The following is a 17,500-nucleotide window of genomic DNA, read 5'->3' as shown; positions in this document are numbered from 1 at the left end:
TCACACTTTTATTTATCAAATGAGTTGCAAAATGAATAGAAAATATAGTCTAGACATTGACATGGATAGAAATAATGATTTTTATTTGAAATAATAATTTTGTCCTTCAAACTTTGCTTTCGTCAAAGAATGCTCCCTTTGCAGCAATTACAGCATTGCAGACCTTTGGCATTCTAGCGGTTAATTTGTTGAGGTAATCTGAAGAAATTTCACCCCACGCTTCCTGAAGCACCTCCCACAAGTTGGATTGGCTTGATGGGCACTTCTTGCGTACCATACGGTCAAGCTGCTCCCACAACAGCTCAATGGGGTTGAGATCTGGTGACTCCGCTGGCCACTCCATTACAGACAGAATACTAGCTGCCTGCTTCTTCCCTAAATAGTTCTTGCATAATTTGGAGGTGTGCTTTGGGTCATTGTCCTGTGGTAGGAGGAAATTGGCTCCAATCAAGCGCTGTCCACAGGGTATGGCATGGCGTTGCAAAATTTAGTGATAGTCTTCCTTATTCAAAATCCTTTTTACCATGTACAAATCTCCCACATTACCAGCACCAAAGCAGCCCCAGACCATCACATTACCTCCACCATGCTTGACAGATGGCGTCAGGCACTCTTCCAGCATCTTTTCACTTGTTCTGCGTCTCACAAATGTTCTTCTGTGTGATTAAAACACCTCAAACTTCGATTTGTTTGTCCATAACACTTTTTTCCAATCTTCCTCTGTCCAATGTCTGTGTTCTTTTGCCCATATTAATCTTTTCCTTTTATTGGCCAGTCTCAGATATGGCTTTTTCTTTGCCACTCTGCCTAGAAGGCCAGCATCCCAGAGTCGCCTCTTCACTGTAGACGTTGACACTGGCGTTTTGCGGGTACCATTTAATGAAGCTGCCAGTTCAGGACCTGTGAGGCGTCTATTTCTCAAACTAGAGACTCTAATGTAATTGTTTTCTTGCTCAGTTGTGCACCGGGGCCTCCCACTTCTCTTTCTACTCTGGTTAGAGCCTGTTTGTGCTGTTCTCTGAAGGGACTAGTACACACCGTTGTAGGAAATGTTCAGTTTCTTGGCAATTTCTCACATGGAATAGCCTTCATTTCTAAGAACAAGAATAGACTGTCGAGTTTCATATGAAAGTTCTCTTTTTCTGGCCATTTTGAGAGTATAATTGAACCCACAAATGTGACGCTCCAGATACTCAACTAGCTCAAAGGAAGGCCATTTGTATAGCTTCTCTAACCAGCAAAACCGTTTTCAGCTGTGCTAACGTAATTGCACAAGGGTTTTCAAGGTTTTTCTAATCATCCATTAGCTTTTTAACGCGATTAGCAAACACAATGTACCATTAGAACACTGGAGTGACGGTTGCTGGAAATGGGCCTCTACACACACACCTATGTAGATATTCCATTAAAAAACAGATGTTTGCAGCTAGAATAGTCATTTTCCACATTAACAATGTGTAGAGTGGGGGCGCTTAGGTGGTGTAGCGGGTTAAGCGTCGACCATTTAACCGCAGGGTCCCCGGTTCGAATCCGGCCGGGGACATATCCTGCATGTCATCCCTCCTCTCTCTCTCACCCATCCTTCCTGTCATAATCTATACTGTACTGTCAATAAAAATGAAAAATATGAGTGGGACTGCCCCATTCAGAAAAGACAACTATAAAAAATGTAAGAGTGTATTTCTGATTAATTTAATGTTATCTTCATTGAAAAAAACTGTGCTTTTCTTTCAAAAATAAGGAAATTTCTAAGTGACCCCAAACTTTTGAATGGTAGTGTATAATACATTATTATATATACATATATATATATATATATATATACATTATTATATATACATATATACACATTATTATATATATACATATATATATATATATATACATTATTATATATACATATATATACATTATTATATACATATATATACAAACATACATTATTATATATACACATTATTATATATACATATATATATACATTATTATATATACATATACAGTATATACATATGCACATTATTATATATACATATATATACATTATAATATACATATATATATATATATATATACACACACACTAGAGCAGCGGTTCCCAACCTTTTTGAATCTCTAAAGTATTCGCAGCCCACACACACACAGGCATTTTACGCACCCCACTACATTTTTGGGGTGACTCGTCATTATTCTCTTATTCTTATTGGATATTTCATATGCATCATCATACAATCATCATACATACAGTGCAGTAGGCCTAGTAGTAGTCACCTAGTAGTAGTCACCTGAGCTGTTTGCCATGTCAAAATGTGAATGAGGGTAAAGTGATAAATGTATTGCAGTATACAGTTGTGATAATAGTGTAAGCTGTATGTACAGTAAGTTGTTATTGTTCTTATAATTATAATAATAATAAGTTGTATTATATGATATGACATTTTTTTTTATTAAAACGTTTTTAAATTTATTTTTATTTTTGTTTTCATGATTTGGCGGCCCACTAGCAGTACCTTCGCGGACCACCAGAGGGCCACGGCCCATAGGTTGGGAATCGCTGCACTAGAGGTAGGAGAGGAGAGAGGAGCATCAGGTGTGTTTATTTACCAGTTGTTCTTGGGATGGCATCCACAGAAAGAGATGTTCTTCATCTGGAAGGTGTGACTACATCTGTCAAACTGATGGAGAGAGAGACAGAGGGACAGAGAGAGACAGAGAGAGACAGAGGGACAGAGAGACAGAGAGAGACAGAGAGAGACAGAGAGACAGAGAGAGACAGAGAGACAGAGAGAGACATACTTTTATCCTCAAAGCTCTTGACCGCTCACTTGCAGACTGTTCTCCAGCTCACAGACTCAACCTTTACCCTCATCCCCTTTCCTCTCCTCCACCCCTTCTCTTACACTCGTGCTATATCATACTATACTATATCATATCATACTATACTATATCATACTATACTATATCATATTATACTATATCATACTATACTATCATACTATACTACATCATACTATACTATATCATACTATACTATATCATACTATACTACATCATACTATACTATATCATACTATACTATATCATACTATACTATACTATAGTATAGTATGATATAGTATAGTATGATAGTATGATATAGTATAGTATGATATAGTATAGTATGATAGTATGATATAGTATAGTATGATAGTATGATATAGTATAGTATGATATAGTATAGTATGATATAGTATAGTATGATATAGTATAGTATAGTATGATAGTATGATATAGTATAGTATGATGTAGTATAGTATGATAGTATGATATAGTATAGTATGGTGCTATACACCCCTCCACCTCCTCCCCCCCTCCCCCCCTCCACCGCTCACCTCATCCAGGGTGTCGTACTCGTCCTCCAGACTCATCACCAGTTTGACCCCCTGCTGGCTGATCTCCAGCTCACACAGGGAGGGAGGCCGCACGTGCACTGTCCTCTTCCTCGCTATCGCAATCTGAGAGAGAGAGAGAGACTAAGGGGTTAGAGTAGAATATGTTACTTGTCAGCACAGCCCTGTGTGTGTGTGTGTGTGTGTGTGTGTGTGGGGGGGTGTGGGTGTGCGTGCATTACTCCCCTAGCCATGCATTGAAACCTGTGGAATAGCAGTAGTAGGAATATCATTATTCTGTTTGTGTTCTGTGTGTTTTGTGCGTGTGTGTGTGTGTGTGTGCGGGCATGCATCGTGTGTGTGTGTGTGTGTGTGTACCTTCTGCATGGCAGCACAGAGGATGCCGTTGCCTTGGTGATAGGGAACCTCCACAGAGCCCAGGAACTGAACGCTGTAGCTCTCCATCCACGCAGGGTTCCTCCTCACGCCTGCAGGAGGAACACACACAGGAAGTGACATCAGACAGGAGGAACACACACAGGAAGTGACTGGGGCCGACGCCCTGGCCAAGTACCACCAGGCAGCAGAAGACCTAGCCCTGGTGTTCCAGCAAAGCTCCCTGGAGCTCAACACCAGCAAAACTAAGGAGCTGTGCTTTGGGAACAGGGAGAAGGCAGACTGTCACCACCTCTTCCAACCCCTCAGCATCAACGGCCAGCTGGTTGAACAGGTATAGTCCTTCAAGTACCTGGGGACAGAGATTGACATCTCTCTGTCCTTCTCCCAGCATACTGACTCAATTTACAAAAAGGCCCAGCAGCGCCTCCACCTGCTGAGGAAGCTCAGGGCTTTTAACGTCAGCAAGGACATTTTAACCCTGGTTTACAAATCACTCATTGAATCCATTCTCACCTTCAATAACACATCCTGGTACAACTCCCTCACTGTCAAACACAAAACCAAACTCTCCCGTATAGTCAATCAGGCAAGTAAAATCATCGGCTCACCTCAAACTCTCCTGTCTGAAATCTACAACCGGTCACTAATCAGGAAAGCCACACAAATCACACAGGACCCCTTTCACCCCCTCCACCAATCATTTCAGCCACTTCCATCAGGCCGCCGTTATAGAACTCCACTGGCCCGGAAAAACACATACAAAATAATTCATTCCCACTGCAAACACCGCCCTGAACATTTTAAAATAGGAAGCACACTGTTTTTCTTTTAAACCACAACATTTAAAAAAAAAAATCATAATACTGTTTTTCTTACTATTATTTTTAAATTACGACTTTTTAAATAGGCACTACATTTTATAAACACTGTTATATCTGTCTGTTTTTACTGTATGTATGTGACCTATGTGTGTTTTTAATGTGGATACCGTATTCATGAACTGCACAAAGCCTGTCAAAGGAGAATTTCTGTCACTGTGACAGACAATAAAGCAATCTTGAATCTTGAATCTTGAATCTTATCAGACAGTCAACTTTACACACCGACCAAAATCATGCTTGATTGGAGAGAAATAACCATAACTTATAAAAATAAACTATAAACACTCAGAATAATACAAACATGTAGAATAATACAAACATGTAGAATAATACAAACATGTAGGTCTCCCTCTCACCCGTCTGCTCCTTGGGTTGACCTATGACCTCGTGGGCGTAGAAGGCAGGGAAGATTCCTCTCTCGCCCGTCCGCATGTTGTAGCCTCGGTACCAGTAGTCGTCCTCCTCCTCCTCCACCATCAGAGGGTCGTCCACGTCCAGCTCCACCTCGTCTGCATGTCTGGGGATGAACCTGCAGGGGGCAGCAGAGAGCTTGATAAAGAGTCAGGGTGGGGGGGGGGGGGGGGGGGGGGGGGGCCTATGTCAGGAGGAGACATCTGCCGGGGTTTCAGGTTCCTCCCAAAGGAACAGATAGGTAAATGATATTAGGGAGGGGCGATTCAGTCTCCGAAGAAGGGGGAGTACAAGGGAGAACACACACACAAACACACACACATACACACACACACGCAAGCACACACACACACGCAAGCACACGCACACGCACACACACACACACACACACACACACTGAGACACAGGTGGTGGACAGTGTGTGATTATTGGTCCCCCTGCGACAACACTATAGGAAAAGCTAAAGCTACAACACCTGACTCCCTCCCTATCATCAACTGTGAGTCATCAGGATTTAACCCCCCCCCCCCCTCATGGCTTACACGTTTAACCTCCACCCCCCTCTTACAGAATATCATGTTTCAATCAGTAGCTCAGACAAAGAGCAGCAGACAAACCACATAGGAGGAGAGTTACACTGGACTCCTGTCATTAACCATCATTGTTCATTGTTAATTGTGTTTCATATTTCTTTAACGCGTCGCTATACCCGCACATGATGTCATCTATGACATCATCTATGACATCACTCACCTGTAGACCGCCCTGTGTGTCTGGTCTCTCTCCTCTCCATTGATTGTACAGGAAAACATCCCAAAGGACTCCGTACCTGAACACATAACACACACACACAACACACACACACACACACACACACACACACACACACACATAACACACAAACACAGAGGTACTGTAGATATGTACTGTGTGCTTTTCAACTTGACACATTTGGGGAACATTGTCATAGCCCTGAGGACCTTACTGAAAAAGAAAAGAATGCTAACTTATTATTATTATTATTATTATTATTATTATTTACTTATTATCTGTCCAGAGTTTAGTGTAATTAAATCCCAACAACCCTATCTAGAAAAAAACTGTTACAGATGCATTGACGACAAAACAAAACCAACATGGCTGGGGGGAAGAAGGGCCTTAGAATGTAGACATTAGAATGCAGACATTAGAATGCAGACATTAGAATGTAGACATTAGAATGTAGACATTAGAATGTAGACATTAGAATGCAGACATTAGAATGTAGACATTAGAATGTAGACATTAGAATGCAGACATTAGAATGTAGACATTAGAATGCAGACATTAGAATGTAGACATTAGAATGCAGACATTGGAATGTAGACATTAGAATGCAGACATTAGAATGTAGACATTAGAATGCAGACATTAGAATGCAGACATTAGAATGTAGACATTAGAATGCAGACATTAGAATGTAGACATTAGAATGCAGACATTAGAATGTAGACATTAGAATGTAGACATGTAGACATTAGAATGCAGACATTAGAATGCAGACATTAGAATGCAGACATTAGAATGTAGACATTAGAATGCAGACATTAGAATGTAGACATTAGAATGTAGACATTAGAATGCAGACATTAGAATGTAGACATTAGAATGCAGACATTAGAATGCATGAAAGAAGGGCCTCCACAGAGGAGGTTTATGAAGCAGGGAAGCCAAACCCGCAAGGAAGCTGTAAGGCCCACCCCCTTGCTAACTCCTCGGACCACCACCACCGCCACATGGAACGTCAGGACCATGTTTGAGTCAGGGAAGACAGTCCAGGTAGCACAGGAGATGAGAAATTACAACATCTCTCTCCTGGGACTGTGTGAGACAAGATGGCTACAAGCAGGGCATATGAGTTTATCATCAGGGGAGATGGTGCTCTACTCCGGGCACACTGAAGATGGTGCCCCCCACACAGAAGGAGTTGCCCTCATGCGGGCTCCAGAGGCACAGCGCTCCCTCATTGGTTGGGAACCGGTGAACTCAAGAATCATCACCGCCCAATTTGCCACTCAGAAAGAGAACATCAAGCTGAATATCATTCAGTGCTACGCTCCGACCAACGATGCCATGGAGGAAAAGAAAGACGACTTCTACGACCAGCTGCAGGGGGTGCTGGACAGACTCAGAGCAAAGGATATCACTATTCTCATGGGTGACTTCAATGCCAAGACCGGAGCTGACAACAATGGCTATGAAGACATCATGGGTACACACAGGCTGGGCCAGATGAATGAGAATGGTGAAAGGTTTGCAGACCTGTGCTCCCTTAACCAGCTGGTCATAGGAGGCAGCATCTTCCCACATAAGCAAATCCACAAGGCCACGTGGAGATCTCCAGACCATGTTACAGAGAACCAAATAGACCACGCATCAGTCGAAAGTTCAGAGGTGAAGAAAAGGTGAAGAAAAGTATTAGAAAGGACAAAAGGGCCTACATAGACAACCTGGCCCAACAAGCAGAAACAGCGGCAGCACAGGGAAACATGAAAGACCTCTACATGATCACCAAGAAGCTAGCAGGCAAGCTCCATCAGACAGACAAGCCAGTGAAGGATAAACAGGGAAACCCAATTTCAACCGCTCAGGACCAGCGGAGAAGATGGGCCGAACACTTCAAAGAAGTCCTGAATCAACCTGTCCCAGTAGAAAGACCAGACATACCACCAGCAGACACAGTTTTATCAATAAACTGTGAGAAACCCAGCAAGGCAGAGATTTCGAAGGCTATCAAGACATTGAAGTCAGGAAAAGCTGCAGGGCCGGATGGAATACCAGCAGAGGCAATGAAGGCTGACCTAACAACCACCACTGACATGCTCCACAGCCTCTTCACCAAAGTCTGGGAGGAAGAGAAGGTACCTGAGAACTGGAGGGAGGGAGTTATCATCAAAATACCAAAAAAAGGAGACCTCACCAGCTGTAACAACTACATGCTCCTCTCTGTACCAGGCAAAATCCTGAACAGAATTCTACTGGAGAGAATGAAAACAGCAGTTGATCCCCTGCTCCGATACCAGCAGGCAGGCTTCTGGAGTAATAGATCCTGTACTGACCAGATCGCCACCTTATGCATCATAGTAGAGCAATCAATAGAATGGAACTCCTCCCTATACATCAACTTCATCAACTATGAAAAGGCATTTGATAGTGTGGACAGAGAGACCCTGTGGAAGCTAATGAGGCACTACAGTGTCCCGGAGAAGATCACCTCCCTGGTCCAGAACACCTACCAGGGAATGTCCTGCAGGGTCTTACATGCAGGCCAGATGTCAGACAGTTTTGAGGTCAAGTCTGGAGTTCGACAGGGATGTCTACTGTCGCCCTTCCTGTTTCTTCTCGTTATGGACTGGATAATGAAGACCACCACAGCAGGAAGGAAGAACGGCATACAGTGGACACTCTGGTCTCACAACTGGATGACCTGGATTTTGCTGATGATCTGGCCCTCCTGTCACACAGCCATAATCACATGCAGGACAAGACCACCCAGCTAGCAACAACATCCCTTCGAGCAGGCCTTAGGATAAACAAGGAGAAGACAAAACTGATGAGGATTAACACCCTGACCACCATCCCTGTCACCATAGACGACAGACCCATCAAAGAAGTCGACTCCTTCACCTACCTTGGCAGTATTATCGATAAACAAGGTGGCACAGACAGCGATGTCACTGCCAGGGTAGGCAAAGCCAGAGCAGCCTTCATTATCCTGAAGAACATCTGGGCCTCAAGGGAAATAGCAACACCAACGAAGGTGCGCATCTTCAACTCCAACGTCAAAAGTGTCCTTCTCTACGGTGCGGAGACGTGGAGAAGGACAAAAAAGAAGATCCAGAAGATCCAGACATTCATTAACAGCTGTCTGAGGCGCATCTTCAGAATCAGGTGGCCGGACAAAATCAGCAACAAGGAGCTGTGGCAGAGAGGGAGCCAGGAGCCAGTAGAGAGCTGTGGCAGAGAGGGAGCCAGGAGCCAGTAGAGAGCTGTGGCAGAGAGGGAGCCAGGAGATCCGGAGAAGGAAGTGGAGATGGATTGGCCACACCTTACGTAAGCCAGCAGATACCACCACACGCCAGGCCCTGACATGGAACCCCCAGGGGAAGCGGAAGAGGGGAAGGCCCAAAAACAGCTGGAGGCGACGGGACACGGAGGCAGAGCTGAAAAGACATGGTACCAGCTGGGGAGAGACGGAGAAGATAGCCCAAAGCCGTGCTGGATGGAGAAGAGTCGTCAATGGCCTATGTGCTTCACTGGGAGTTAAGGGCCTAAGTAAGTAAGTAATTATTGCAATGCGAGTACAAGTACCAGACAACACAATGCAGTAAAAAATGTATGTCAGTAGCAGGATTCAAACCCACACCTCAAAGGAGAGTGCAACCTGAACACAGCCCCTAATACCATTCTGCCATCATGATGATCTAATATGTGACACAGTCTGATCATTTGGTCCGCATGGTGGCAGCCAATCAAAATGTTCAGACTTTTATTTTGAAACACGGAGCTACGTTTCAACGGTGTTGAGAATCACGACACAAACTCGGTAGTCAAGCCAGAATACTGCAACAACGCAATGGATTAGGTGAGTAATCCCCACTGCTACCTAGTTAGCTAGAACACTGCTTTACATTGTTAGCAGGCTCACAAAACAAGCTGTGTTAGTTGACTAGTGATGTGTCATTGATTTTCAACAAGGCGGAAATGTATTCACATGCCGGAATAATGTTAATGAAATGGCTTGAGTCTTAAGTCACAGTCGACGTTAAGTGTAACCAGGCTTTTTCAATTAAGTGCTGCTTTATTTAGCGACATTTATGAAATACCCCCCTCGATGGTGACCCTGTATCAGAAGGCTTCATAAGCAGCTAATGTAAACTCATGGCAACTGACTTTTACTGTGATAGGACACAGCACTGTAATGTAGATCTAATTATGAAGTTGTTTGTTGTTGTTGTTGTTGTTGTTGTTGTTGGTGGTGGTGGTAATGACTCACTGGAGGAGCGGGAGGTGCTGTTGACGAACACGTTGAGGAACTTCTTGGAGAACGGGATGTCTGCCTCCGGGGAGGAGTCCTCTGAGGAGCTGAGGAGTTCTGGCCGCACGCCGATGTCCCTCCTGTACCCCTCCTCTCCCGTCTCCAGGGGGTCGTCGTCACACAGCGTAGACAGCTCACTGTCGTCACTCAAAACAGACGTGCATCTGAGAAGGTAACAACTCTGACGCGTTAGAAATGTGACAACATATCGCTCATAATGTTGTTACTAGAGTAATAACAGTGTTATTATTATAACAAGGAGAAACTTGAATGTAAAGTGTTACCCAAATGTTTGTTCCTACAGAGCGCAGTTTAGTTTGACACTTTGCACCATTATTCATCCATTCATTCATTCATCCTTCCATCCCTACCTCCTGAGGCTGACCAGCTCCAGTGTGGTATTCTCATCTACTACCAGTGTGTACTTCATAGAGTCATACGCCAATCCATTATCATCCGGCAACGTCCGCAGAGCCTGCAGGGGGACCTCCCTCTCACACAGAGCCTGCAGGGGGACGTCCCTCTCACACAGAGCCTGCAGGGGGACGTCCCTCTCACACAGAGGCCGGTCCTGGTCTTGGAGCTCACGCACACTCTCGTCGATGGGGGGGGAGCTGTCCAGATACAGGTCACTCCCCCCATAGGACGACTGCTTCCGCAGATCCCCCAGGAATGGTGATGCATCTTCCTCCTCCTCTTCCTCCTCCTCTTCCTCCTCCTCCTCTTCATCGTTGTCTGTTGAGTAGGTGAGACTGAAGCAGCGATTGGTCTGGGCTGTGGGGATGTCCAGGGTCAGGCTGTGTTTGACCTCTTTGATGCGCTCCAGAGAGTCTGTGGAACGTCCTGTGGTCTTGGCCTCCGTCTCACGACCCTCGTCTTTGTCGCTGGCCACACTCTCGCTCAGACTGGGAGAGTCCAGCTCCTTCCTTCCCTCTATCATCATCAGGTCGTTGTCAGGCTCTGTGGCCTTCTCCTCCTCAGCCTGCTGCCTGGTATTTTTGGCTGATTTGGGGGCGGAGTTGTGAGTGATGTGGGTGCGGTTAGACTCTGTAGGTCCCTTGGCCTTGTTGCCATGGCGTTCCATATAACCCGGAGTAACGCTGTCACCAGCAGGGTTGCTTCTGGACAGATTGGGACTGAACCTCTCATTACTCTTCCCTGCATCCCCGTTGGGAAGCTCTGCGTTCTTCTCTCTCTCCTCTCTCTCCTCTCTCTCGTTCCCCTTCCCTCTCAGGCCCTTGCCCTCTTTCTCCTCATCTTCCTCTGTTCCCTCCTTCGCTGTTTTCTGCTCTTGTTCCTCTGCCGCTTCGGTAAACGCGTCCGTCTCGATGTCGGAGGAGGGCGAGATGGTGTCGGAGACAGACACCGACCTCTTAAAGCAATCCTCCGGGCAGCTGATCGGGTAAGAGCCCTCTGACATCATCTTGTTGACCAGGTTGCTAAGCAGCCAGGGCGAGTCTGAATTCTCGCTCAGCTCGTCTTCGCTCTCAGACTCAGACTCCCCCTCGCTGTTTCCGTCGTAGTCGTCTGCGTGGGGCATGATCCTGGGGCCTACCGGCAGGTAGAAGGATCGCTTGAAGCTCTCCAGACTGTGGTCCGGCTCGATCTGCAGGACCATCTGCCTGGAGAGGCTGTCCTCACACTGCTGGGCCGGCGGGAGCGTCTCGTCTGGGTCGGCCTGGTGCTCGCACGCTAGGTCATCATCCACGCTCTGGAGGCCCATCAGAGCCTGGTCGTCATCGTAGGGTATCAGGGGGAGGATGGGAGAGTCAAGAGGGGAGGGGGTCGCCATGGTGGGCGAGGGTAAGGGGGACGGTGAAGGTAAGAGTGAGCACTCTTTGATAGGGTCGGGCTGTCCTAGAAGCAGAGAAGCCTTCAAGCCTACAATCCCGCTGTCTTGTTCCAGCTCTGTGTCCGGCTCCAGCTCCTGGTCGGAGGTGGGTGAGCTCGCCTCCTCGATGGAGTTGGTGAGGTGGGATGAGCGTCCGCTGCTGCTCTCGTCGCTGGTCAGGTCCAGCTCCGTCTCTGAGATGGAGGAGATCATGTTGGAGACCAGCGGACCCCCACAGGCGAACGCCGCCTCCAGCTCACCCTCTATGTCTGAGTCTGACCCTGGAGAGCTCAAGTCCTGGTCAGGATCAGAAGTCGCATAGCAGCGCTTTGCATTCATGTCTGCGATTCCCGGGTCTGAGGACGGAGAGGTGGAGTCGTTGGCCGTGGCGTCGTTGGATGCAGCTGGAGACTCTGAGCTCTGGAACGGCTCCAGAGTGTCCGAGCGGCTGGACGACATGTAGCTGGAGAAGGAGGCGAGTTCGGACGGCTCGATGGAAGGGAACTCCACATACACTGAGCTCTGGTTCTCTTTGCAAACCATGTCATAGGTCTCCTTACACATGAACTCCACGTCGAAGTCTTTCTCCAGCTCCTCGTCAGACAGCGGGGTGTCAGCGCCGTTGTTACTCCCGATAGGAGCGGTGGAGGACAGGCAGCGGCTGGTACCGTCCGGGTCGTTCTCCAGCTCCGGGTCAAACCCAGACTCAGCTGTGACGGTGTAGGTGTCGTTGGCACAGCGGGACTGGGAGGACCGTGACCGTTTGTGGTTGTGATCGCTGTTGAGGTCGTGGTCAACCTCAGTGTCGGAGCATTGGGAGTGCTCATCCGCAGAGGGAACTCTGGAGGTCAGAGTGGAGGGGTCAATGTTGGGGTCAACGACCTCGCCAGAGCAGGGGTGAGACTTGTGCTGACCAAAGGACCCTGTTAGAGGGAGGATATGAGAGGGAGGAGGATGGAGTGAGAACCAGGGAGGAGGGCGATTGAGAGGGGAAAGAAGGGATGGGACAAAAGAGAGATTGGAGATGCAAGGGGCAGAGGAAGTAATTAATGAAAAGGAGAGATGGAGAAAGGATGAAGAGAAAAATGGGCCAGAGTGGGTGCAGAGATAGATAAAAGTGGGTGAAATAAATAGGAGTGGAGGGGGAGAGAGAGGGAGGGAGGGAGTGGAGGGGGAGAGAGAGGGAGAGAAGAAAAGAGAGATCAGAAACCATTCAGAACCCGTCTAACAGAGTTGAGATGGAGGTGAAAGGAGCCATAGATAAAAAGAATGACCTGAATCCATTTAAGTATTTTCACATTTTCCATTTTTCCACAAATAATAAACTAATTTAATTTCTTGTAACAATGCAATGACCCTGGTGCTCACCAAAAGCAAATCTGCCTCTGACTTTGAGAAACTCTAAATATCTATGGCTCTGCAGGTGAGGACTGGACGACTCCACTTTACTTCACGTCACTACAACCATGTTCATGGGATGACCTCTGAACTCTTGACCTCCAGCTCACTGTCGGCCATTTTGTTACCGTATTCGGGCCTCTCCCGTCTGTTGCCCTCCATGTCGCAGAGGAGGGGCCTGCGAGGGGACTGGGGGTGCCCCCCCTCCCGTGCCTGTTTGGGGGGAGTACCTTTGCTCTGGGACCCTGGTGCCTGGGGGGCCGGCGGGGGGGGCTGGCCCGTCACATGGGGGCCGTCCTCTAGGCAGGAGCGGGTCGGGGACAGACAGCCTAGCAGAACACAACAACATTTATATAGCGCCTTAGCGGACAGACAAAACAGAAAACAAACAAAGCAAAAACTGAAACAATGACTAGGGGCCAAAGGCCTTGGAGAACAGATGGGTTTTGAGGGCTAATTTGAAGGAGTCCAGGGTGGGGGCGTTGCGGATCACTATGGGTATTATATATATCAGGGGTCGGCAACCTATGGCACGCGTGCCAGCAGTGGCACGCGACAGCTTAAACAGTGGCACGCGACAGCTAATCAATAAGTGCGAGAATGGGAGAATGTTTTTTTATTTTTTTATGTTGGCCGCGTTCGTAAATTCGCGCACACTGGGTTCAATGTCACAATGGGACCAAGTAGGATCAGGCCCGTGAATGAGTTCTCTCTTGCCCGCGGGATGATATTTAATTACTATTAAAACCGGCCCGCAGTATTATGTGCCCGCAGCACCATAATACTACAAGTCCCAAGATGCATTGGCGCGTACCGAGTGCCCGCGAGCGAGCGCGACCCCGCGTCTTCTCTTCACTTCAGTACTAGTCATGAGCAGCAGCAGCACAGTGGGAGGCCGAAATATCGCCGTCAATTCCCGAGTGTTCCCGAGTTCACAGTTTGCTGACAAACTCGGCATACTTGCTGCCGAATTCAGGCGGAGATTTTCCGACTTTGAAGCCCAAAAAAGCAGGCTTCAACTGCTCAGCAATCCATTTGCAGTTGACGTGGAAAGTGCACCAGCAAATCTCCAAATGGAGCTGATTGAGCTCCAGTGTAATGACACATTGAAGGCAAAATATGAGTCCGTGGCGCTGCTGAGTTTGCTCGTTTCATCCCCGACACAATGCCTGAGCTGCGCACCCAAGTTGCTCGCACGCCGTCTATGTTTGGCAGCACATACGTGTGTGAACAACTGTTTTCGTTGATGAAACTAAACAAAACATCACATAGGAGTCGTCTTAGTGATGAACATCTGAACTCAATCCTGAGGATTTCCTCAGCTCAGAGCCTGACCCCAAACATTAATGAACTTGTACTCAAGATGAGACACCAAGTATCGGGCTCAGCCTCAGACAAGTGAGCAGAAATAACTTGGACTTGATATTTCTTTGAAGGGAATTATAATTTTTTTCTCCAGTTGAATGGACCCACGGACATGTTGCCTAAGAAATTAATGCAACTGTTTTGCACTTTTGCAAGTTTGCACTAACTTTTCTAATTTTATTATAAAAGTCATTGGTGAGGATCAGAGAAGCACACTGATTTGTTTTTAATGCATGCTGTTTCATTTTTGCATTGATCTTGCCATTGAGCTTTGAATGAAAATTACATTTAGCTGTTTACCTGTAAAAAAAAAAAAACGTTTTCAATTTATTACTGAAAGAGCCTTGAGAAAATATTGCAACTGATTTTATTTATGTTTTACTTAATTTAATGTAATGATTAATGTTAAGTGCAATATAGGCTGTGTTATTGGTATTGGTTCAATATGTGCAATAATTGCGAGTTTTAATAAACATTGAACCAGCCCGGCCCTCCACTTGTACCATTTTTTAATTTTGGCCCCCTGTGTATTTGACTTTGACATGACTGGACTAGAGGCAGTCTCAGGGACGCTCCGGCGCTCTCAGGGCGAATTTACGAATGCAGCCCTAGTCTCTCATCCACTCCACGAGAGCCGTATTCTGGCGCCAATTTTCAAAGTAAAATTCTGAATTCGATTCGATACTTGTATCAATATAACTCAAGTCGTTCAAGGATGAAGCAGACAAGGCCGAATCAATAAGACGTGCTGTGTCAAGGTATGGGAAGCAGGCCAGCACCTTTAAAGCATTTGCCACTGCTAAAAATCACGCAACTGAAGCAAGCTTTCGCATTGCTCATTGCATTGCGAAACGTGGAAAGCCATTCACTGATGGAGAATATATTAAGGAGGCTTTCCTCTGTAGCTCAGATGTTTTGTTTGAAGGCTTATCAAACAAAGACACAATAAAATCAAGAATAAAAGACATCCCAGTGTCAGCCAGAAGTGTGGAACGAAGAATAGGAGAAATGGCAGAAAACGTGAAAGCGCAGCAGACCGCTGGTTTGAAAGATGCGACGGTGATTAGCCTCGCACTTGATGAGAGCGTAGATGTGAATGACATGCCACGTCTGGCTGTCATAGCAAGATACTGTGATTCTGCTGTAAGGGAGGAGCTCTGCTGCCTAAAACCAATGCCAGAAACAACAAAAGGTGAGGACATCGCTAAAGTTCTTATCAAGCATTTTGTGGAGCGAGGGATTGATATTAGCAGGATTTTTGCTGTGATAACAGATGGTGCCCCTGCCATGGTCGGGAAACAGAGGGGAGCGGTTGCATTAATTGTGTGCAACTTAAAGTGACCAAGTACCACCCCCAGATAATGGAGTTGAGCAAAGGAAAACAGGGCCAGGGATCACGACATTGATTGTTAGGACTGTTTACATGGCTTTGCATACATAGCTCTTTGCAACCCAAAAAATATATATGTTTGTTGTGGTTGGAATAAAAGAATAAAATGTAAGTAACAACCAAATAATTATATAAATATAAATTATAATTCATACAAGTAAGACCCTTGTATAATCACCCTCCAGTTAGGCCTACTTATTAAAATGATAACCATAGGGAGCGCAGTTAGCAACTTTGGTAGAAATTGAGCGCTCCAATTTGCTTAAAGTTGTGCTCCGCATCACAAAGTTTAGTTGTCTTAGATGTTATGTTGTTAATTTTGTTCAAGTTTCAGTTAGTTACATTTTTAGGTTTATTTAGCATACATGGCTTTGCATACATAGCTCTTTGCTGAAAATTGTTGTTCATGTTGTGGAATAAAATTGCAGATCTGTTGGTCTGTTTGGTTTGGTTTGATGTCGAGTCATAATTAATGTTGATATTGTGGTTGGCACACTGACTAACAAGAAAATTAAAAAATGGCACTTAATATCAAAAAGGTTGCCTACCCCTGATATATATGATAGGCAAAGGCAAAACATTAAAAAAATGGATGGAAATGACATGGAAATGACAGTAGGTGGGTGTTGAGTATGACTGGTGTTAAGAGTACTAACCCTGAGAAGTAGGGTTGCGTAGGGAATCCTGCCAGCTTCCTTTCTTGGGAGACAGACTGCTGTTGTTGTTCAATGAGTCCTGAAGGGAGAGGGGTGGAGTTTAAAAAAAGCATTAGACTATTAAACTGTGGACATTTGGAACTTGAATGCAGCACCCAGAGTGTTAAAAGCAGCTGTGTGTTCAAGGTAGACATGGTGTGTGACCTGGGAGACAGCAGTGGTGAGGTTGAGGGTGGTAGGCCGGCTCTTCACCGTGCCCAGCGTGGGGGAGGGAGGGGGAGAGGCCGAGGGGGAGGGAGGCGCCTCAGGGTCAACCTCTTCTTCCTCCTCCTCTTCCTCCTCCTCCTCCTCCTCCTCATCCTCATCGTCAATCATCTCAAACTCCTGGAAGTCATCCTGGAAGGAGCAGATTGGGTGGTGCATCTCACTCTTCTCCAGGATCAGGCAGTCCTGATGCAGAGACGGGGCAGGAGGTATAGAGAGGGGAGAGAGGGGAGAGAGGTGTAGGGAGGGGAGAGTGGGGAGAGAGAAAGAGAGAGAGTGAATACATTTACACACTATTGTTACACAGCAAGTCGCTCAATTGTGAATATGTCAGCAGATTTCAATAATATCCTCAAATGCCACAAAGTATGATAGCACTACTTCAATACCCACATCAGGAAAAAGCATGCACGCACGCACACACACACACACACACACACACACACACACACACACACAC

The 17,500-nt window shown here is 46.1% G+C and overlaps 1 protein-coding gene across 1 annotated transcript in view; it reads right to left on the bottom strand.

The window, feature by feature from the left end:
* mapk8ip2 (mitogen-activated protein kinase 8 interacting protein 2) overlaps window positions 1-17,500 on the bottom strand; it is a gene marked incomplete at both ends in the record, with an annotated part of 90,758 nt that overhangs the window by 3,613 nt on the left and 69,645 nt on the right. Inside the window, 10 exons of the mRNA XM_080545302.1 lie at window positions 2,605-2,675; window positions 3,372-3,494; window positions 3,747-3,856; window positions 5,005-5,177; window positions 5,813-5,888; window positions 10,095-10,300; window positions 10,508-12,890; window positions 13,494-13,694; window positions 16,777-16,855; window positions 16,981-17,226. Of these exons, the coding sequence (XP_080401428.1) occupies window positions 2,605-2,675; window positions 3,372-3,494; window positions 3,747-3,856; window positions 5,005-5,177; window positions 5,813-5,888; window positions 10,095-10,300; window positions 10,508-12,890; window positions 13,494-13,694; window positions 16,777-16,855; window positions 16,981-17,226 (3,668 nt within the window). The remainder of the gene's footprint in view (window positions 1-2,604; window positions 2,676-3,371; window positions 3,495-3,746; window positions 3,857-5,004; window positions 5,178-5,812; window positions 5,889-10,094; window positions 10,301-10,507; window positions 12,891-13,493; window positions 13,695-16,776; window positions 16,856-16,980; window positions 17,227-17,500) is intronic.

The sequence above is a fragment of the Nansenia antarctica genome (assembly GCF_963989245.1).
Source record: "Nansenia antarctica genome assembly, chromosome: 14".
Taxonomy (NCBI): Eukaryota; Metazoa; Chordata; class Actinopteri; order Argentiniformes; family Microstomatidae; genus Nansenia; species Nansenia antarctica.
Note: the sequence above shows the minus strand (reverse complement) of the source record. Positions and strands in the feature narration are given on the sequence as shown.